General features: G+C 41.8%; 1 protein-coding gene across 10 annotated transcripts in view; it reads right to left on the reverse strand.

Annotated features, from left to right (window-relative positions):
* SEMA5B (semaphorin 5B) overlaps positions 1 to 23727 on the reverse strand; it is a 365129-nt gene that overhangs the window by 121881 nt on the left and 219521 nt on the right. For all 10 annotated transcript variants that reach the window (XM_082235162.1, XM_082235160.1, XM_082235159.1 and 7 more), the window contains 2 exons: positions 19404 to 19503; positions 6689 to 6734 (listed from right to left, as the gene is read on the reverse strand). In XM_082235162.1, coding sequence (XP_082091288.1) covers positions 6689 to 6734; positions 19404 to 19503 — 146 coding nt within the window. The remainder of the gene's footprint in view (positions 1 to 6688; positions 6735 to 19403; positions 19504 to 23727) is intronic.

The following is a 23727-nucleotide window of genomic DNA, read 5'->3' on the forward strand; positions in this document are numbered from 1 at the left end:
TGTCTGTAGTGTGTTAACCTTACCCCAAACACTAAATTTAAGTAATGCCCATCACTAGAAACCTCCTTTATCAACTTGCTCAGATTCAATATAGGGAAATTATCTCTTGGAATCAGAATACCCAAGCACATTACGACCGGTGCAGCAGCAAAATCAGTATACAAAGTAGATTATCTGAACTAGCCTCATAGCATTATTATAGATTTTAATCAATTAATCTGAAATGCTACCAAAAACTATTAATTATGGTATAGATGTTTTAGGTCTACTAATAAATAATAATAAATCATTCACGTACAAGGCTAATTTAAACTCATAACACTACTGGCTTAATGAAGACAGAAGCAGCCAAAGAGCTTAAGAGTCCTCAGTGGCATTTATGAATTAGGCCTCCTCATCCATTTTCGCTGTAAGAACAGGACAAAACCATGCTGGATCAAATGAAAATGATCCACCAGCACTGCTGATCAGTCAGCTGCAATCCTGGATTGTTTGTGGCCAGCTACTGATATTGATAGGAACACTGCCTCTGAATAGTGGATTTTCTATTCAGTTATAATGACTAATGGCCATTGGCAGACCTCTCTTTGTGGGTCAAATCCCTTATTAAAAGGAGCCTCAACCTGTGGCCTTCCCCAGCAAATTCATGGAAGCAAATTCTGTAAGATAATTATGTGCTGCATGGAGAAATACCTTCTTATGCTTGACCTTGGTCTAGTGCTACTTGGTTTCATTTGTATGGATGACCCTTCATTGTAACATGAGAGAAGGATTGAGGGCTACCAGGAGGAAGCTGAAGATGCCCGGCCTTCCAAAGCACTGCAGTCCTCACCTGATGCAAGGTAGCTCCAAAGGAGGGTAGAAAATAGGGGCTGCAACAAACCATGACAGTTCATACAGAGTGAACTGCAATTCCAAAATGGCGTGTTTCTCAGTATATTATATTGTTCTGGTTTGTAAACATCATAGTGCTGATATTGATAAGTATCATCTAATCCAGGGTTTCCTAAACTTGGGTCTCCAGCTGTTTCTGCAGTACAGTTCCCATCGTCCCTGACCACTGGTCCTGCTAGCTAGGAATGATAGGAACTGTAGTCCAAAAACAGCTGGAGACCCAAGTTTGGGAAACCCTGATCTAATCCCTTATACTCCACCTCAGTCACTGAAATCATCTCATGGAGCACTTCATGAGGTTCTCCACACCCCTGAGCTTTAGCTGGCCTTCACTAAGGGCCTGAAGCCTTTTAGTGTATCAAGGTCTACCCTGTGGAACTCCCCGCCAGTAGAGATTTGGGAGGAACCACCCCTGCCTTGTATCAGACATTGTCTGAAAACCGTGCTGTTTAGACAGGCCTTCGCGATATGAATTACTCTTTTTAACCACAGGTATCTACTGATGCTTTATTGGTGTGTTTGGTCAGGTTTTATGGATATTTATGGATTTGTTTTATTATATTTTGCATGTTTGTAAGCTGTCTTAGGAAAGTGTGGGTTTACAAATGTTTTAATTAATTAATTAAATGCTCTGGCAGCCATTCACAAAGAATAATGCCATGAGACAGACAACACTCAAGAACCAAAATATCCAGAGCACCCTGGATATTCAGAGGTAAGCATGAACATTATGCTTCAAAGAATACTCGCTTCTAAGTGCAACTTTGTACCACTCTGCATGACTCCGTACCACCAACTGAGCTCCAGGCGGCCCAGTTTTGCAAACAATAGTAATACGTGCTTTGCTCAGTCGGTTCAGACATAATTTACTTCTTAAAACATGCCATGGGGATTTTGTTTTTAAAAGCAACATTTCCCACCTAATCTCTTAATTGTGAAGTCTACTGTAAAAAGCCCTTTTCTTGGCCTCTGTGTGAATGCCAGGGATTAGGGTTTAACCCTTTTAAAAACACTTATAACACAGTGAACGATGTGTGCAGGAATCATCATTTAGTATTCCTGTTAGGCAGACAGCTGATATAAACATTTCATCCGTCTCAAATGCAGAAAGGCAATTTGAAAGTAAGAGCCCAGCTATACTGAAGCCAACATTAAAGTTATCTTCCCTTTGATTTCATCAATTAGATCAAGGTTTAAAAGAACAAAACTATATTGCTCGACAGCCTTACAGAAAGAGAAACTTCAAGGCTGGATTCAAGTAACAAGTCCCCCCAAGCAGAAGCCCACACAAGAACTTACATTAGAATGATGGGGTGCCCATCTCTCTTCCCATCCTGCCAAAAAAATTGACGCTGGGGAGAACCCCCAGAACAATTTCTGGGCAGAGAGGATTGTCCTGTAAGGCTGTCAAGCACATGGCAAGCTGAAATGATGGAATGATTGCCATAGTGCTAGGCTGAATTGCTTTCCAAGATGTTGTTTAGTTGCACTTTATGTAAAAGGTTAACATCCACATCATGAAATTTTTAACTAGAGCAATGGAAATGTTGACAGCATCCTCAATCCTAACTCATGTTCAGAAGAAAATATTAACATTATGAGTCAAACAACACTGTTTCTTTGGTTCAAGGGTATGATAATCTTTTCCTCTTGTGGATGGGGGATGATGACGAATACAGTAAGTGTGATGAATGACCGCTATATGCAAAATGGGAGAAAATGTTCATTTTCTGATTAAAAGAAAAAGTACATCTTGGGGAAAAACAAACCTGCATCACTCAGTCCTAGCTTTTACTCCATTTCTGGCAGCTAGCAAATGTTTCTCGAAATATTCCTTTGACAGCTGCGTACGTAAAAATATTTAAAATTCATCTTAAATTTATTGTTCTTCAGGAAAAAAACACACACACCAGGAAATATATCAGATCTTGGCAAACAGTGAACAAATCCTGAAATGAGGCACATTGTGCCAAAAGAAAGCAAAGAGGGAGCGTTTTAGCAGAACAATGCAATCTTTGTGGGTCAAACTGTAATTTAAAGGTATATTTACATTAAATGTAATTAGACTTAATTGGATGCTTTGGGCTAAATGGCTAACTGTTTATTACTGAAGGCTGTATAGTCCAACAGATCCATTTCTGTCAGCTATCTTTTAATACTTTCCCCCTAGATCTTGGCACTATTCCAATACACTACAATTGTTAATTTAAATATCTTAAACAGACATGTGAAATGGATGCTAAATCATAGGTGTTGTCAGTGAATGTTGTCTTCATGATTCCTTGATATCGGAATGGTTCTAGTTGTAAGACAGGGGTGGGAAAACTCAGGCCTGGGGGCCAAAGGGGCCCTCCTCCAAGTCTCTGTAAATAATAGTAGTAGTAGTAGTAGTAGTAGTAGTAGTAGTAGTAGTAATTTATTATTTATACCCCGCCCATCTGGCTAGGCTTCCCCAGCCACTCTGGACGGCTTTCCAATCAAGTGTTAAAAACAATACAGCATTAAATATTAAAAACTTCCCTAAACAGGGCTGCCTTCAGATGTCTTTTAAAGAGAAGATAGCTGCTTATTTCCTTCACATCTGAAGGGAAGGCGTTCCACAGGGTGGGCGCCACTACCGAGAAGGCCCTCTGCCTGGTTCTCTGTAACCTCATTTCTCGCAATGAGGGAACCGCCAGAAGGATCTCAGTGTCCGGGCAGAACGATGGGAGTGGAGATGCTCCTTCAGGTATACAGGACCAAGGCTGTTTAGGGCTTTAAAGGTCAGCACCAACACTTTGAATTGTGCTCAGAAACGTACTGGGAGCTAATGCAGATCTCTCAGGACCTGTGTTATGTGGTCCTGGTGGCCGCTCCCAGTCACCAGTCTAGCTGCTGCATTCTGGATTAATTGCAGTTTCTGGGTCACCTTCAAAGGTAGCCCCAAGTAGAGTGCATTGCTGTAGTCCAAGTGGGAGATAACTAGAGCGTCCACCACTCTGGCAAGACAGTCCGCAGGCAGGTAGGGGCTCGGCCTGCGTACCAGGTGGAGCTGAAAGACAGTTGCCCTGGACACAGAATTGACCTGCGCCTCCATGGACAGCTGTGAGTCCAAAATGACTCCCAGGCTGCGCACCTGGTCCTTCAGGGGCACAGTTACCCCATTCTATCTGGCCTTTGGGACACTCCTCACCCAGCATCCCTCTCCAGGCAGCACTCCTCACCAGCCCTGCCTCACACCCTTCTGAAGTGTTTCTGCCACACCCATATATGTCACTGAACCCTAATAATGCATCTAGGTTGCCTGGATGGAGGATAGAGGTGTGTGTGTGTGTGTGTGTGTGTGTAGAAACTAGCTTACTGCGCCAAGGTGAAATTTGCATTTGCTGCTCCACCCACTTTTGCTTTTGATCCCGCCCACCACTGGCATGTAGCCCACAAAGGGCGATGTGGCCCATGGGCTGAAAAGGGTTCCTCACCCCCATTTCTAAGAGGAGAAGCCTCTACACTTCTGGGAAGAAGGCCTATAGATAGAAAACAACAATTACTCAACGTTTTCCTCTGGTTGAAAAGGAAGGTAGAGACACTTGTGATGCAGTCTCAGTCTTTATGGGAGCATGTCTACAAGGCACTCTGTGATCTGGAGAGGAAGACTAACTGTGTTTAATCACTAATCAAACATAAGTATAAATCCTTCCCACTAATACAAATTTCATGCCTGTGTGATTTGATGGGAGGACTTGCCATTAAGTAAATAAAAAGCCACCAGAGGTGGCCTGAAAAGTTGTTTCAAACTGTGCTAATCGCCAAGTAGCTAGATTTCCCCCTGTATCCTAGCCTGCGATTTACCACCTTCATGAAAAGCTTTTCTACAACATTTGCTTTTGTTATCACACAGCATATACTGTACACTCCCGTTTCTAAACAGATCCAGACTGTGTAGCAGAAAGCTGTTAACTGGCACTAATGGACCCAGTGTGCTTCCCCAGAAAGAATAACATAACAGGCAGGAGACAAAAAGAAAGCTGGGGGGGGGGGAGAGAGGTTTTCAATTTCTACAACTATCCTGAAGCAATGCAAACAGAGCATTGGCATGAATTTCAGAAGAAGAATAAATGGGTAGCAAGTATCAGAGTGCACCCTATTAACTGAGCGCAAATTACTAGAAAGTATCTGCCAACAACTGTAATCTGGAACATCACTTCTCCAGGTAACTCTATGGAATAGAACTAATGCTCAAGTTAAGTCACAGGAAGCAGAAGTACTTAGTCCACCAAGCCTAAGGAATCAGTGCTCTGACAGGCTCTGTCGGCTAGCCTTTGAAGGGATGCATTCTGATGCTCTGTTTCATTCTGTCTTGTATTTTTTACCCTATTTTTCAGGGTATGTAACCTCACAAGATAGCTTACATGTACAATAAAAACATAGCATAGAATTATAAATTATCCAAATGCAGACCAGAATAAGTACATTTTAAACCATCTGTTAAAAAAACATGCAGATGCCAAGGGTATTCCAGAGGTCCTGGCCCCCATTTCCTCTTTCCTTCTAAGATTGGTTTGAATATATGCAGTTACCCAGTTTCCAGTCATGGATTGGCTCCTTTTCATTAATTATAACCCCTACCCTCCCGAGCCAGCACAGGCAATGTCCAGCAATGGTAAAAGGGGTTGCAGTACAACAGCTAATGTGCACCCAAGGTTGGAGAAGGCTGACTCTGAGCAACAGAGGACAAACTGGAACTATTCTTTTTTCAGAACTTATGCCCAAATTCTGAAACTGCTTTTGTGCTGTTCTTTGAAAACCGCTACTTCCCAAAATCAATTGTGGGAGTGAAGTCCTTGACCACATATTTAAAGAACATAAACCAAGTTTATCCGTTAGAAAAATGCCATGTACACATATGACTTCATGATCATAACAATGTGAAACAAGACTAAATAGGAGCCTGATCCAACTGTAATATTTACCCGCCTGCAGTACTGATGTTATTAAAACCCCATGCTACAACTGAACTTGAGAGCAATTTCAGTGATACAGCTAAAGTGATTTTAAATAATGACTGAATCCCTTGCCACGCTTAGGATCCTTCGGTGAGGTTGCTGCCATCAGGATGAAGAGGACACCTATTTGCAAACAGCACTTCCCTCTGAAATTCTTAGCATCTTAACGTGTTGCTACTAAGGAATTCAACAAAATCCAGCTCCTCAGCATTTTCTGCTCATACAGGGCCAACAAAAGCTCAGGAATAGTGATGGAAAAGAATAGTAACAAGCTTCTCTGATAGCTGCTGACGTCGGCATTAATGAAGGCTAAGGATTTCTTTACAATTGTTTTAGTTAATCTTGCGCTGGCGATCTGTCACAAGACCCACTTTGCTTCTAATGCGATGCCCATTCCTGGCACCTGTCCATTCCTCCTTCGCTCAACAACACTCAAAGGGTGAAAGAGCTGAGCTAAAAAAACGAAGTGCAAAATCACCATCCCCATCGCCCAGCATTATATTCTGAATGAGAAGAATATGCAAAAGGGGTGTGAGAGCCACACTGGAAATGCATCTTAAAGCAAAGCAACAAGTCTTAAAGCAAAGCAACAACATAAGGACCTGGGAGCCCATGTGACCTTGAAAGCCTTATTTGATGTTTTGACCTCTAGACCAATCCAGTTTCACTATTACTTCAAGAACAAATTAGCACCAATTATTATTATTATTATTATTATTATTATTATTATTATTATTATTATAAAAATACTATTTGTGTAGCCTGTTAATTATGTAGTCAGAACAAGCATTTGATGGGAAACGTGAACATACCTGAATAAGAGAAACGTTGTGGAGACTGAGTCTGAAGAGGTAGTTCCTGTGTGAGCAAGCAAAGGAAATATTTTAAGTATTAGAAGTTGTGCAAAACCTTTATAAAGTGAATTTTTAAAAAATCATTGCACTATTGTGGCTCAGAAGCAGCATTTATGTAGACAGCGCACCAACCCTGCAGCACCAACCAATGAAAAGCTAATAAGCCTTGTTTGCTCGTCTTTTAATGAACTTTGTAACAACAAGAGGACTCTCCAATACCCTGTACAAAGAAAGCTGAATTTCTGGCGATTTGAAACTTGCCATTCTCTCTCTCTCTCTCTCTCTCACACACACACACACAGAGAGAGAGAGAGAGAGAGAGAGAGAGAGAGAGAGAGAGAGAGAGATGGAACCTAAGCACTGGATCTACTTCAGGCTCTAAGCACAGCAGAATCAGAAGTTCTGAGGCTCAAAAGTACTCCAGTGACATGACCATATCAACTTAGATAAGGGGGAGATTGACTGATGATTGATTGATTGATTGATTACACTTATATCACACTCTTCCCATGGAGCCAAGGACAGTAAACAGACACGCAAATTAAAAAGCAAAGCAAAATCATTATAAAACAGTTAAAATAGTCTAAAAACAAGTACAATTTAAAACATCTAAAAGCCGTTACAGTTAAAAACTTTCTTCCATCCAATAATCTTGGGGTTGCAGGAGAGAGTATTATTCAACCATCAGATGCCTGGGTAAACAGAAAGGTTTTCGAATTCCTCCTGAAAGTAAATAGTGATGAAGACAGGCACAACTCACTAGAAATTCTACCACCAGAGAAGAACTACTGAAAATGATCTGTCACAAGTCAATGTCAACCAGGCAGCCCCTGGAACCACCATCAAGACCTCACCTGGCAATGGTAGGGTCCGAGATTGTTGGTATCAGGGTGAACTACTGCTTTAGGTGCTTGGGTCACAAGCTATTTAGGGTTTTATATGCTAGTACCAGCACCTTGAATTTAGCCCAGTAGCTTACTGGTAGCTCACTGGGTTGTGAGTCCTCGAAACTGCCAACTTACCAGAACATCTGGGGAAGAACAGAAAGCCCAAAAATAAGAAGTATATCTGAGACCACAGTCTTTCTTCCTATCATTCCACATGAGCACCACAGAATTTCACTATCAAGCAGGAACAGAATAAATAGGTGGGAAACAAGCGATTTTGTTTAGGGAGGGTGCACAGAGATGTCTATCTGGCACACAAACATGTTGTCATGCGCAAGTAAAAATGGCTTCTGCAGGCCAGCTGTATTTTGCACACCCCTTCCATGTATCTTTTGGGTAAAGCAAAAGATGCATGAACGCTTTCTCCAACTAAAATTACCCCCCCCAAGGGTATTAGCTACAGAATGCAAATATGTTCTGCTATCCACAGCTAATTTCAGTGGAGGAGGGTTGGAAAAGTTACAATTTGGATCAAAACCGCAGCATGAAGGGAAAGGGTTAAAGTTAAGTTACTTTGCCCAGCACTATAGTAGCCCTGATCCAAACAGGTTCCTATGGCTCTTTTTGAGCCTCTTCCCTCCAAAGAATGTCATCAGGAAATCCAATCACGGATCACCCATGCTGCACACAGTTTAGCCCCAAGATTTCTAACATGCACATTTTAAAAGTTCTTTTTTCTTCTTCTTTCTGTGTGCTGAGAAAATTGTTTACTCAAGCAACTGTTTGATATTGTTTTACAAGGTAGCTTGGGCTTTGATTTATGAATTCAATTTTCTCCCACTTGGATTTCAAGTCCTGAACACAGCACCTGCATTTAAAATCTTATCTGGACACACTGCCAAATCCTCACACAAAGCCTACTTACAAAGTCCATATCACATAATCAACATACTTGCTCTCCATGATGCACATCTAAAAGATTCCTATCTACCTTTGACAGCTACTGACAAGTCAAAAGTTCTTCTTCTTCTTCTTCTTCTTCTTCTTCTTCTTCTTCTTCTTCTTCTCAGATGTACCATGTTTTGCCTCTCTACTGCTATCAACAGTATTGTCATAGCTCAGGAGTTCCTTCATGCATCACTCAGGTAACCCCAAAAGCTCCAAGAGGAACTCTGGCACTGCAGTTCCTCTCTACACCAGTATCACCCTGGGTTTGATGGGGACAACACAGAAATTGTGAGGAACCTCAGTGTCGGCATAGGCATGAGAGCACTCCTCATGTTACCCAAGTGAAACAAGGACTCCAGTCCACTGCAGCAGCTACCACACCACTAAGGCAATGCAAGAAAGCTTCCTTAGTCCATATCCTAGAAATAGGACAAAATAACTATCCTTCTTCAGAAAGACCAAGAAGACAGTGAGCAGTCGGCTGCTTTTAGATGCATCAAATATAAATTTTTACGTGTTTTATAATTTCAACAGAATCTCCGTGGTCTCACTGCCTGGAGCTAGCCAAGGCTTTCCGTCACATAAGAATGTGCGGGTACCATGTTTTATAAACAGAACTTCTGTTTACCCAAACATTTGATTATCCACATCCTTTCAACATCTCCAAGGCATTTGGTTCAATGTGTACAAGCTCTGTTGTTACTGCCTAGCAATAAATTTAAGATTTCCATGGTTATACTGTATATCTTGTTTATTTTCATTTTTTTTCTTGTCGGACACAGAACCCTGATGTAGTTTCACCAACTTTGGCTTTTGATTTGTAACTCTAATTCATCCATGCATTTTTCTTACAACCTTTAGGGAAATGTCATCTTGCCATTGCTAAACTAATACAATGCATAATGTATCAAAAAAATTCCAATGTGCTCCTCAGAGAGTTTGACCATTCATAAGCCTCAGGTCCCAGTTTACCTAGAGCAGGGCAACCTGAGGTTTAATGGCTCTGAATTACTATACTGTTGTTAAGAATGCTATTTAAATGCATTGGTTTTAGAAGACTCATAGTAAGTATGTGGGGCTTGTTCCAGGTTTCTGGACATGCTATATATTTTGACTGAATAAACAACTTTAATATTATTTCTTCCATGGCTACTGAATGAGAATGGGCAGCCAATCTAATGAAGAACAACTCAATAAGGAGTAGCATATTAATTACAGGGAAGAGGTACAGTCAGCTTTCTCAGGAGAAAAGGAGAGGCCACTGACATCAATAGAGCAAGTATCTTCAGATCAAAAAGCTGTCAATACAGTACAATTAACTTGCTGGGAAATGTGGCTAGGGTACTCAGGTCACTAACAAGACAAAAATGCCAAAACTCTCTGTTGGCCTTTGTTTTATTTATTTTTTCTTACTCAGATGCACCATGACCCCATCCCAAACTCTTGTCAACGCTGCTTATGTAGAATGCGAATAAAATAAAATGTCATGGTATATAAAGACATGTTGGTGTTGAAATGATGGGACATTTCCACAGTAGAAATATGGCAAATGTGTGGTTTTTGTGCCAGAGAAACCCCAACCACTGGCTTCCATATATAGATTCTAGGATGCAGAGATTTCTAATCGACATCCAGGTGAAAAATCCAAGTCCACAAAACCAGTTCTAAAGTTGAACCAGGTTATTTCATCTCTCTCACAGCTTTGCATTTCATTAGAGTTTACATGCTGTTGTAACATTAATTTTGGATTCTCAAAATCCTGTTTCCGCCAACTCATCTCATTTAACATTGCCAAATCTGTCTATCTCACAAAACTGACTTTTTCCACCAATGCCAAACAGCCAAGTTTGATCCCTAACATCTATTGGTGTTCATACAACTAAGTGGCTACAAGCACTTTGACACATCAAACATACATACACAGTGTCTCACTGTGCATATAACCTGAGGACTACAAATTCCATCCTGCAGTGGGACTTATGAGCAAATACTCATGTGCAAATATTCCTGGCCACCCAGGGGGAGGGGAGGGGGAAATGCAGAAACAAGAAACAACGAAGTGACTCAAGTTCCATCAATACAGGTATAATTTATAAGTGAACAGTGAACAGCGGTTAAATCTGAAGGCACCAAACAAATTTGAGCTAATGCCTTAAGATGGTGATTACCTTTCTCTCCATCAGCCTAGTTTATTTTGGGATTTCTTAAGAGTTAAACAGCCGTACAAATCTCACAGACAAATTCATCCATAATCTCTTTTTAATTCCGCTGTGCCTGGCCGGCAAAAGACAAAATCCTTGCCGTACCTAGCACCATAAGAAAGCATGACCTGGGTCAGGGCAAGAGAACAAGACAAAACACATAGTTAGAAGGAGCTAAGAGGTACTTATCTGCATAACAGTCAATGCTATTTGTGTGCTTATGGAAAAGTCACTTGCGAGATTGCTATCCTGAAAAGCCAAATAAACATGGCACAAACAACATATTTAATACAAATCATATTACAGAAGGATATTGACAAGCTGGAATGTGTGCAGACGTCTGGAAACCAAGCCTTATGAGGAACGGTTGTGAGAGTTGGGTATGTTTAGCCTGGAAAAGAGGAGACTGAGAGGAGATATGATAGCCATCTTCAAATATCTAAAGGGATGTCACATTCCCTTAGATGGAGATGTGGAGCAAGCTTATTTTCTCCTGCTCCGCAGGGTCGGACCCAAACTAATGGCTTCAAGTTATAAGAAAGGAGATTCTGACTAAACATCAGAAAGAAATGTCTGATGGTAAGAGCTGTTTGACAGTGGAACAGACTTCCATGAGAGGTGGTGGGCTCTCCTTCCTTGGAGGGTTTTAAGCAGAGGTTGGATAGCCATTGGTAATTGATGCTTTAGTTGAGATTCCTGCATGACAGGGGGATGGACTAGATGACCCTTCCAACTCTACAATTATTCGAAGACAGGCCCCCACTACCCTTCCTACATATTTGCTAGTTTTTATGGGAAGGATGAAGCATAGTGTTCATAACAAGTGTGGAAAAACAAATCTGAAGATATCTAAAAGCTACCACCTAATCGGTTTTGTAATGAAAGCACAGAACTTCTTACAAAAGGTTTATAAATATTTCACAGGGTATTCGAAGCCAATTTGCGTGCTGTCTTATCGGCAAAGCTCTTCTCTTCAGGCACGATGCCCATCAGCAGTGGGGAAGTTGTTTAACAGAAATCTCCTTTCTAATTAAAATGAAATTAAGAACTCAGCTGCATTGCGTGGAAAGTGTTTGAACCCAAGTCCGTTTCTACAGTTTCTGTTTTTATTTCCTCTTGGGATGCTTCTCTCACATATCCACATCACATACACCATCTGACCATCACTATTTCACAGTGATCCTGCATGCACACACAAAACTGATTCTAAGCTGCGTCATTCCTGATAAACTGCAGTACACAAACAGTCCTTCCCCCCTCAAGCTGCACATGATCTGCAGAAAGTTAACACTGAAATGCACATACGTCATGGAAAAGCAGGCACTCAATGCAAGAGGTGGTCTGGTAGAGGCAAATCTTGATTAACTCAGAACCACCAAATTATGTGTACAAATCCATTTTAAAACAGATTCCTCCTCCATCCCTGCTTGCACTGCATGCAGGATGGAGATAACATGTGGTTGGTGAGAAACAAAGAGGGGGAATGGTCAAAGGGCACTCAAAGATTAGTATTAATTTTAAAAAAGTATAGAGAAGGACCTGGAAAAAAAGTCACACAGCCTAAGTCCAACTTCCTCTGGTTTCTATTATCCACATCAGCTAACAGCTATGCCAGAGGATCACATCTAGCCCTGGAATATATGAAGTAATAATAAAGAAGGAAAATGCCTTTGAGCATGTGTACAGTGGAGAGAGGAACAACAAGCAAAGCAGAACAGCAAGTCAGCAAATACAGGAACTCCATTTCAGTTACTAAATTTCATGCGAAAAAGTGATAGTCAATCAATCTGGATTGGCTGAGTACCAAATGAAATATCAGTTTCCTAGACAGTTCTCAACTCAAGCCTGCCTCTTGTTTAAAACATTCCTTCAATGCAGCACTGCATGTTCTCTCATGTGTGTATATATATAATACCCATCGACTCCAAACAAGTTCTATATAAGCAGAGCTATGTGTATCAACAATTTAGATGAGATGCTGCAGCTTGCAAAGCATTTGAATTAAACCTATTTGTGTTTATCTGTACATATTATTTAGCTTCCACTAGCCACAGAGAGCATGTAGAGTATATAGAGGCATATTCAGTAGACAGTTCATACTTGGGACTATGCTATCAACAAAGGCCTTCACAAAAGGCTCCTAAATCATCTTAGCTGTCGCGGTATAAGAGGACAGTCAGGACCTCTTAATAGCTTTGCAACTTTCCAAGAAGCAGGGAGCACAAATAAAGGAACTGCTTTCACAATGGAGCTAAAGTAAGCAGCATAGACCCTCCAAGGATCTGTGATGGGGGTGAGCATCCAAGTCTGTGGATGTCACTAAATTATTAATCTTGTGCTTACCCATATATTTTCCATAAATAAAAATAGCTGGAGAATTTTCAGCAGAAAAAATGGCATGAGGGAAAAGGTTAAGTTCCCCCTTCCTCCGTCCTGTTTAAAGACAACAAAAACAAACTTCATATTGCAGTCTCAGCAGCTGCACTGTATAATTGTTTTAAAAAAGAAGTCTCCCCCCCAAAAAAAGTTATAGAACTATGCATGACTTGTAATTCCAACTTTAGCAACCTTCAGAATCCTTTCAACCTCAAAATGTTACATTCACTTTGCATTCATTCAGGCAGTTGGTCGCAGCTGTCACAGTGGAGAGCAGCTTCCTTCCTTATTCTATGCTACTGTGGCAATTTTGCTTTTTAAAAAGGATTTGAAATAATGGGTCCCTCACACTATCACTTACCACAAGGTTACCTTCACCTTAGCAACTGCCCTCTCCAAGTCAACTTCAACATCCTTTCTTTGAGAGCCAGATCAAGCTATGGTTGAAATTTCCATCCTGTTTCAGACTGTCTACAGGTTTAAAGTACATACACACACTGCGCTGAAATTACCCTTTCTGTTCCTCTTCTCTCCCTAGAGAAACCTTGAGACCTTTAATTACCTGTTTCTTTTCCTGTCTATCATAAATACAGCTTCCTAACTAATTTTCAAGGGTTCTTTACATCTTTCTATAGATTACAAAGGGGCTTTTCTTTCCCACCAGGTCGTTACTAGACGTGAGTAGCCCGTGATGTGACTTTAAATCGGTGCCTTTCTTTTGTCTCCCAGGAAACACAGCAGAACCATGTTGGTAGAAGGGAGGTTGTTTACTCTCCACAGTTTCTTTTGCCCCTTCCTCCCAATAATGTAGATAAAATCTACACAACTCTCTCTATCTCTCTTTGCATCCACATTAACATGTCAGACAGGCAAGATAATTTCTCATCACTTGGTAGGGGGTAAACACAGCAGATTACAAGATAATACTAAGGCAGCCTATTCTAACATCGATAACTCATCTTAGCTCATTCAGTCTTGCATATACATTAGGTTTAAGTCTGCTGTATATCATGATTCACTATAAAGAGCTGAGGCACACAAGACATAATTAAATCCAAGCTTTGAACTGAAGAATATCACATCCTTAACTCTGTGCACATTAAGGGCAAGAGATCAGGACTGAGCCTATGAGGAGCCATGGAGGCAAGCATTAGCACACATTAGTCACCAGAACCACATCCAAGGCTGAGACCTGAGTCTTCAAGATACTGCCTAAGTAAAGATGTCCACATTATCCTAGGGAATCATGAGACCCAGCTGATTGCTTTTTCCTGATGAAAGCTAAGATTTTGAGGACGTAAAATCCTGAGACAGATTCCACATGCTAAGCAACATCCATTCTTGTGAAATAGTAACAGTCTTACTACACAAACAAACAACATCAGCCAACCTTTCCTGGGCAACTTTACATCAGAGTTCCCTAGACTCATCATGTTGTGAACAGAATGTACATAGAGTGGTACCTCAGGTTCAGTACTTAATTCGTTCTGGAGGTCCGTTCTTAACCTGAAACTGTTCTTGACCTGAAGCACCACTTTAGCTAATGGGGCCTCCTGCTGCTGCCGCGCCGCCGCCACGCAATTTCTGTTCTCACCCTGAAGCAAAGTTCTTAACCTGAAGCACTATTTCTGGGTTAGCGGAGTCTGTAACCTGAAGCGTATGTAACCCGAGGTACCACTGTATATCTAAACATTATTGTATACCTACATAAGAATCCTGGTTCAACCAAAGCAACGATAATGCATTTATATTTAAATGTTCAATCTCCTAAACTCCGTGTGTTCTCCTTAGAGATGGTGATGGTGACAATTAACATTTTTATGCCACATAACTGTATATGGGTCTTCTGGTTCTTCTTTAATCCTCACCACAACCTTATGAGGTAAGTTAGACTGAGTGACAGTAACTGCCTCAGGATCAGCCAGTTAAGTTTCATTAGGAATCTCACCCTGAGTATCCCTGCTCCTAGTCTGAAGCTCTAACCCTCACACCACACTAACAATTTTCAACACTACATAATTAATTCCAGATTTATAGGTAGTGAAGCTCTATCTGAGACGAAACAGGCTAATGTCAAATCATATATGCATGTATATATTAAAAATGAGAAAAATGCAGTATTTGCTCATAACGCATCCTCAACCATGGGCAAATCACCAGCTTTTGACTTTGAAGCAGCCTCATTATTGGAAACTGCCATAACGTTTATTGATCATTTACTCAGGTGATTTATAACCCACTCTTCATAAAATAATTCCCACAGTTGAGTACAATGCAGAAATGTATAACACTGTGTGTATAAAAATAACTGTAGTCAAATATTGTTTGCAGTATAAACTCTGTCACAACTACTACTCCTCTAAAAATTTTTACTTTAATATTTTCTTTTGAAACATATTTATTTTCAGATATTTCCAGAAATTCTCAAGGGGTGATTACTCCCATCACTCCTGACCACAGGTCATGTTGGTTGAAGCTGATGGGAGTTGGAGCCCAACAACACCTGATGGGTCACAGGTTTCCCACCACTGGTCTACAGTGAGGAGGAACAGAATGGCCAAAAGCGAATGCATGTCAGGATTATAATTGTAATCAAACATGATTCCAATATTCTATTTATTAAATTTACACCCCATTATTCCTCTCAAAGAAGCCCAACAAGAGATAAAATGATTAAAACATCTTAATTCCAATACAGATGCAGCTTAGGAAAGGTCTCCACTTGAAATAATGGTCAAAAGAGGAAGGTCTTCAGTAGGTGCTGAAAAGACAGCCAAGATGGCGCACGTCTGATATACAAGGGCAGGGAATTCCAAGGGGCAGGTGCCACAACACTGAAGGCCTGATTCCTACATTGTGCAGAATAGACTTCCTGATGAGAAAATATCTGCAGGAGGTCCTTCACCTGCAGAACATAGTGATAGATTGCATATATAAGGGGTAAGATTATCTTTCAGGTATTCTGGACACATGCTGTACAGAGATGTACACACCAAAACCAGCACTGTGAACAGACAGCTTTCCGGGACATGTGGCCAACATGACTAAACCACTTCTGGCGCAACGGGGCACCTTGACGAGTGCCAGAGTGCCCAGAAACGCTATTTATCATCCCACTGCAGTGGTACCTATTTATCTATTTGCACTGCTGTGCTTTCAAACTGCTAGGTTGGCAGGAGCTCGGAAAGAGCTACGGGAGCTCACCCCGTCATGCGGATTCGAACAGCCGGCCTTCTGATCAGTGGGGGTAATGTGTTGGCAATATCCCTACCCCACTGAGCAACTGACCTGACATTGCAGCTTCTGGAACAACCTCAAAGGCCTTTCCACCTTAATGGAAAATAATATATGCATTACACAGACATAATGAATTAGGCAGTGCTGAACTGTTTCCACAGCTAGACAGGCTTGGCCCAGAGGCCCACTGTTGAGGCAATGTGAGTTGCTTGCCTTGAGTGACGGAAGCCTTGCCTCTGATGCCCATTCCAAAATCTCCCTGGAAGCTGGTGCTGATGCCAGCATTTCACAGGCAGCAGCACACAATTCAGGTAAGAAAGGTGTGGTACCAGCATGATGGGGGCAGAGGGGCGCACGTTCCCATTTCACCTCAAGTGGTGAAACAGGATGCATCACCCCTGCAGTCAAAAGTGTTGTAGCAGCAGCGGTCTCGCTACCACCACTACTGGCATTTCAAAGCCACCAGATCTAAACTACTTGGCTGTGGTTCATCACAGGCTAGTTCCAGCACTGAAGATCCAGGTGATTTACCTCTACAAGCTAAGGGTTCCCCTCTCTGTTTGCAACTCCTCAGGTTTACTACAACAAGCAAAGGAAGGCAATTGGTGTTTCTATCAGACACCCAGAATCATCCAGTACTGTAACCATCCAATGTTCATTTGATTTCTTTATATTTAGGTCTCTCCTAGAAAGCTCAGAACAGCTGACATGGAGCGAGCAATAATCTACCATGCAGGCATCACACCCACGTGTCTCCAGCAACAATATAGAGTCTTGTTTTTCAAAGAAGGAAAACACTCGCACACATATCTGGCACCACAAGCAAGCTGATATACTATGCTGCAGACCTTTCTTAAAATGGCTAATGTTGCTTGGGTCTATCAGTGCTACCATCGAGAGTTCTCCAAAACAGCTTCCATTTGTTGCAACCCAGGAGCATACATTAAAGAGGAAATGTTGTATAACACCTTGGCAAACTGCCAGGTCCAACAGAATCTTGGAAATGGAACAGAATTTTTGCAGTGATATATTCTGGCTGTTTCCGCCTCCACTCCCCAGCCACTCTTGCTGCTGCTGCAAAAGGAAGACTGTCTTACAAATGCATCTCTCACATCCATAGATCCAAATACCTCTAGCATTGCAAGTCCACACCCCCTACTGCCTTTTCAGACGAGATGATGAATGCTTCTTCTTAGGTCTCCAACACACCTTTTGTTTCAGCCACTTGTCACTGTCCCAACCTGTAGATATGCCTGCATACCCATGCTGTGTCTCACAACTGTCCCAATTTGGCATTCCTGTGCAGCATTCATTCTCACCAGGGTTCTTTGAAGCCATAGTTTCCTTATCTGTTCCTGACATGGGTAATGTTTCAATGAATCACAAGCACCTTTGACAAATTTGAAGGAAACCGCTGCTATAAAGCATTACACCTCACTCATACATTTATTTAGCTGCTTTTTCCCCTAGGTATCCTTGTGTGAACAAAATCTACCATACTCGACATGATTCATAGGCATGAGGAGGGAAAGTATTGTAATCCAGGTCTCTTTTTTTATTTTGCTTTGTGCGTTATGCTTATTTCTAAACTGGACACTTAGTCTACCAAGGGCATATTATCCAGTGATGAAGAGAGTGCAGAAAACAGCCACAGACCCCTTTTTAATGCCCTGGGCATGGGCCCAAGTGGATCCCACAGGCCCAGCCAGGTCCGCCTCCCATGCCCGCTTGCAATTGGTCAATTGTGTAAGCAGGCAGAATGTACCTCCTGGGCAGCAAGCTCAGTTGAGGGACATCCTTTGCCGCCTGGGAAGTGACCTGAAGGAGAAGCCTTCACCACCAGATCACAGCATGTGGGAGGAGTGCTGGCCCACAAAGGCGCCCACCTAAGAGGGTGTGCGGACCCGTCATTAAAAAATGGTGAGTTTTGTAACAATGACAAATGGAACCTGGAAGAAACCTGAGAAGGATCGGATATACCCGAGCAGATGTAGGCCTGAAAAAGATGTACTACAACAGCAGAGATTTTCCAAATTCACCTAGCAAATTTGACAAGCAACTATACAAATACTTAGCAAAATGAAAGATGTGAAAACTGGGTATTGTACATTGTGTGTGGAAACTTATTTATTTTTCATAGGAAGCTGGCATCATAAAATGGATAGGACCATGACATCTGAACAGGAACTATCCTGTTCCAAACTTACCTCAGCTATGAACTAAGTAGAAGGACTCAAGCAAACCACTCTCTCTCATCCCTAGATCCCCACAAAATCAACTGCTAGTCAACTATACAGTGTGATTGTTAAGGATTGACAGGAAAATACACCAGTCATTTTGAACCCTTGGGAGAGAGGAAGAAAGCTACAAATGCTAAATAAATGCCATTTAAGAACATATCATGAGTACTAATTTTATGACGGCATTTAAAATCTTATCTGGAATTTTTAAAGCCTTTTAAGTATCTGATCACTATATATTTGGATGAGGAAGAAAGCTCAAAGCTGTTTTCTTTGAGGAGTGTTAAAATCATGAGTCACAGGGAATCACACTACCTTGCCAAGTAACCTGTCAAGGACACACGTTGTCAGCTCCATTCAAGCCAAGCTTCACAAGGCTAATTGACTTACACTGTAAGGATGCATTGCCCTGACAACCTGGGCATATTCTCTACTAGTTCTTTCTTTTATTTAAATACCACTATGTGAGTTCTGTTTTTGTGCATGTGGACAAATCCTAACTGAGAAAGTCTTTAAAGCATCTGTGATCCTTGGGAGACGACAGCTTTCTGCTTCATTAACTACTCATTTTTATCAAATTTCCCCTTCTAAAATGAATGACAATTTTCTCCTCTTTGGCATTATTACTGTGTTTTTAAAATCCCTCTACATAAATTATAGCTTCCTTTTAAGACCAACACTGTGTGAGCTTGCAAGCTGGAAAAGTAACCTCTTTAACAGACAGTAACCTGCTGGGAATGGGCTGGAGAAGCAATCTTGCCCCAATTAGAAGATTCTAATTTACCTGGCTCCAACAATGAGTTGATTCCTATTGGCATCCAGAGCAAGCTGGGAGAAGTCCCGTACACCTGGATAGCTGAAATTTGAGACCCAAGGCTTCAGATCTGCAAAGAAAATGAAAAAGAAGGGGGAACAATGACACTGTTTCATATGTAATAAATGTTCTATAGGAGATTCTGCTAATGGATTTCCAACTGAAGCTCTATCAATAGATGGTAAATATATATAATCCAGTCATAGTTGTGGCTTTCTCGGAGTGCAAACCAGTGTAAAAATGTGGCAGAATCATGTGACAGAATTGTAGACAACCCTAAAAGAGTAAACAGCAGTGTCAAATCTGGGATAATGACAAGTAGGACATTATGGACAAAATTGCTGGCTAGTTGATGACCAAAGACCCTATCCCATCAAAGTGGGTGACTTCTTTTATTTTTACATGTGGTTGAATATGCCAATCAACTGATCAAGTACGAAGCAAGATAGGACTCCTTTACTGTTAATAATTATATAGATGAGGGTGGCATCCAGTGAATGGGCCTTCTCTGTAAACTTCCCCCACCCAAACCCCTATTTGGGACACTCTACCTCAAGAGGCATGCCTAACGCCCATTCTGCTATGATTTCTGCACCAGGTAAAAATGTTTCTGTTCTCTCAGGTATATGGACAGCTTTATTTATATTGTTTTTACAGTTATTCTGCCTGGGCTCTAGTGTGTGCTTTTTATATTTGTTACTGTACTGATACTGTGGATTGTTTAGTGTGTTTTATGAGAGATAAAGAGAGAGAGAAAATCACTTTCAGGCTTTATTATTATAAAGAGATACACAGGTCTAATAAAAATCAAGAAAGAAATTTTGGAAAAAGCTATTTGTGTATGCAAGGACAAAAAACCAAAACCAAATAAAAAGCTGTTCTACTCCAAACATGCAGGAATTTAAATGTCAGAAACTCTAATCATGCAGGGGTCAAAGTCATGTAGAAAGCCTACATGGGTCTAGAAAGCTCCGCATTGCAGATCTTCTCTGGTATTAAGAGGATGAGAAGGCCAGGTGACAACTCCCAAGGGATGGAGCCAGCTAGCATATCCTCACTTTCCCCTTGCCTTATTCTAGTTGCATGACAGCTTTAACACCTGGATACACGTTTCATCTTTTATAAATCAGTACAACATTCACCTAATGGCTCAGCTAGTTAGAGCACCGTGCTGATAATGCCAACATCGCAGGTTTGATCCCCATATGGGACAGCTACATATTTCTACATGGCAGGTGGGTGGACGCGATGATCCTTGAGATCCCTTCCGACTCTACAATTATATGATTCTATTATCTAAATATATCTTGACATCATTTTCTCTCAGAATAATAGTTTGATACTCTTTGTTGCTGAAAACTGTGTCAAAAGTACAAAATCTGGAGGAAAATGGAGTCCAGGAGGTGCAAATAAGGTTATTCCACAATTAAATCTAAAGACTGAATTTGTCAAGCATCAGAAATCCTGCAGCAGCAGCAGCAGCAGCAGAAAGGTATTGCCAGTCCCTATAGAAACACACTATTCCTGAAAGGTATTCAGAATACAATTTTTTCTAACTTTGCCTTTAATCCCTAGAGCAAATGACCTTTCCAAATAATAATGGTTCCCTGTGATTCACTTAGCTCTCCCCCCCCATACAAGAGTTATTCCTATAACCCTGTATCTCACCTTCAGATTTCCGAGGACTAACCCCCCAAATCAAGGCATTGCCTTGCACATAATGTATGGGGTGTCCTGCCCTCCTCTAAAGGTCCACTGCTACACGAGCCAAGATATTCAGGACACCTCAGCAAGTTATCCTGGTGCAGCAGAATCTGCCAGGCAGGTTAATAATGTCCCAACACTGCAGAAGGTGCAAAAAGAAAAGAAAAGGCTGCCTGCTGTATTCTGCTTGCTAATGAACCCCTGTTTTTAGCATAGATCCTTAGCAGCAAGAAATCTGTCTGAACCTAATCTACGGAAATAACATGCTTCAGGTAGGTGAGCTGGATAATGCGAACACTCCCCAGACGCCTGGGCATTTATGTTCTCTGATAGGAGGGTCATTTTACAACAATGAACCCTTTTTACAGATGCTGGTCTGATGCTCTAATTTTCTCTTGTCATTTCTTGCCCACGTGAGTTTCCTCCCTCTCCCTGCCTAACCCATTACGATGTCATGGCAGAAAAGATGAGGTGTGTATTTCCTCTCTCCTCCCCCCCCCCCACCTTTTCATCATTCACAATCCAACTTCGCTGAGGTTCTGCCATCATCTCTCTTTTTAAATAAACCCTGACAAAATTACAGGTAAAGAATTGTGGGGTGAAAAATACATGCACTGTAGGTAGCTCAATCCTTCCTATGATCGTTCTGACTGTCAGTCAAGCCCGGGAAATCACAGGCAACTGTCCCGATTTCTATTTACGACCGCAGGTGGCAGAGCATATAGAAAAAGCTTTCCCCGATTATTAAATTAAAGGCTGCAAGACATGCATCTCGGTGGCAAAAATTCAGGCCTTTATAGCCGTATCATTGGGAGATGATTAAACACAGCATGGCTCTCTCAGTTAAGAAGACTCAACTAGCAGTCATCAGAATGAATGCTGAATACCGCCATCAAGCCTTCTATTGCCTACACCTTTCTGTAAGAGGAAGGGGAGAAATTGGGGAGAAAGTAACAGCTGAGGAAAGCCTTTGGGATTTTTGCATTCACCATATTAAATCTCATTACCTAGGGTCACAGGCATCCCTGAGGGCACTGCACCGCTTTTATCTTAAAGAGCAAGCCTCAAAACCATATGAAGGTAAGTGCTGGAATAGGCCTGCTCTACATTAGATGAAGTTTATACATATGGACCCAATGAACTCTAGAATTTGCTTACATTTGACCTTTCTTGGAGAGCTGAGCAGTCTCTTTAACTTTGGCTAAAAGCCCTCAGAAACCGGGCCATGTTTACATTTGCAAATGTATCTCTATATAAACACTATGAAAAATTAAAACCAAAACGGCCCAGCCGTGCATCGCTGGAAGCAGGGCAGGAAATCTAAAAATGAACAACTCAGGGCCTATCATCAAGGCTCCCCTTGTTCTTTGACTTTCTAACCCACAATGAAGGGAAAGAGCCATATTTTCCCCCCGCCCTTGCTGTACACTGCTAAGTTTTCTTTTTAATGGTGTTATGGCTTCAAGTAACCACAAAACCAGTGGTGTGATCCAGAATTACAAAATCCCTCTATACCTAGACTGGGATACAGTAGACATATTAAAACTCTGAACACTTTTAGCTTTGTAGAGAGAAAAAAAGAGGGGACAAAAGTAGGCCTACTCTGTGAGGCTAAACCAGTGTGTTGTAGTGTCTAGTGCTGTACTAGGACTGGGAAGACCCAGGTTCAAATATTCACTCAGCCATAAAGCCTGCAACTAGTCACTCTTTCTCCCAGACTACAATAGGCTGATGTGCCAAATGCAACTCTAGGCAGATAAAAAGCATTGCCTGAACTCCTTAAAGGAAGGACAGGGCGCAAATAAATACTCTTTTCTTTTCTTTTCTTTTCTTTTCTTTTCAGGCAGAAGTCTAACACAGCCATCTAGATTCTAGAATGTTATGTCTTTGCATCCTATCAGCTGTCCAACTTGTGTATGTTTGAAGGATTTTTTTTTTAAAAGTTACAGCAGAAGTGCCTCTTCAAGAAATCTGACCCATAACAGAGCTTTCACGCTAACTTAAGCTCAGCGGAGAAGCTGCATGCTCCAACACCAGGGGCGGAGAGCAGGCGGGGGCATGGCTGGCGCGTGTCCAGGGGGTGTGGTGCATGTCTTGGGGGTGTGACACGCTGCCTGGCGGGGCAGGGCACATTGCCCACGGGGGCATGGTGTATGTCCTGGGGGCGTGGCGCACTGCCTGCGGGGGGTGATGTGCATCCTGGGGGCGTGGTGCGCTTCCTGCGGGGGAGTGGTGCCCAGCACAGTGGGGGTGCACAGCGCGTGTTGGGGGGCAGCCACGATGGTACCCCCCTCCCCGATGGTGCCAGGGGCGGTTCAATCCCCCCCCCCCAGTTCCTCCACTAGTGCTTAAGCTTGAGGTTAAATCCAAAGGGAAGATCTGTTAAGCAAGTTATACTTGGGGCAGTGTGTTATCTTTGTTCTAATGAATCATTTGACTTCTACCCTGCACTTCTGTAAATTAACAAACTGACAGGCACGCCGATTGTTTGGGGTTTTTAAGGAATTGTATACCACTTTGGGTGTGAGGAGAAATGTCACAAGCCCTGTGCTTGTTCTCCATTTCAAAACTGCAGAGATAAACTACAAAG

Source organism: Podarcis vaucheri (genome assembly GCF_965113315.1).
Source record: "Podarcis vaucheri genome assembly, chromosome: 1".
NCBI classification, from domain to species: domain Eukaryota; kingdom Metazoa; phylum Chordata; class Lepidosauria; order Squamata; family Lacertidae; genus Podarcis; species Podarcis vaucheri.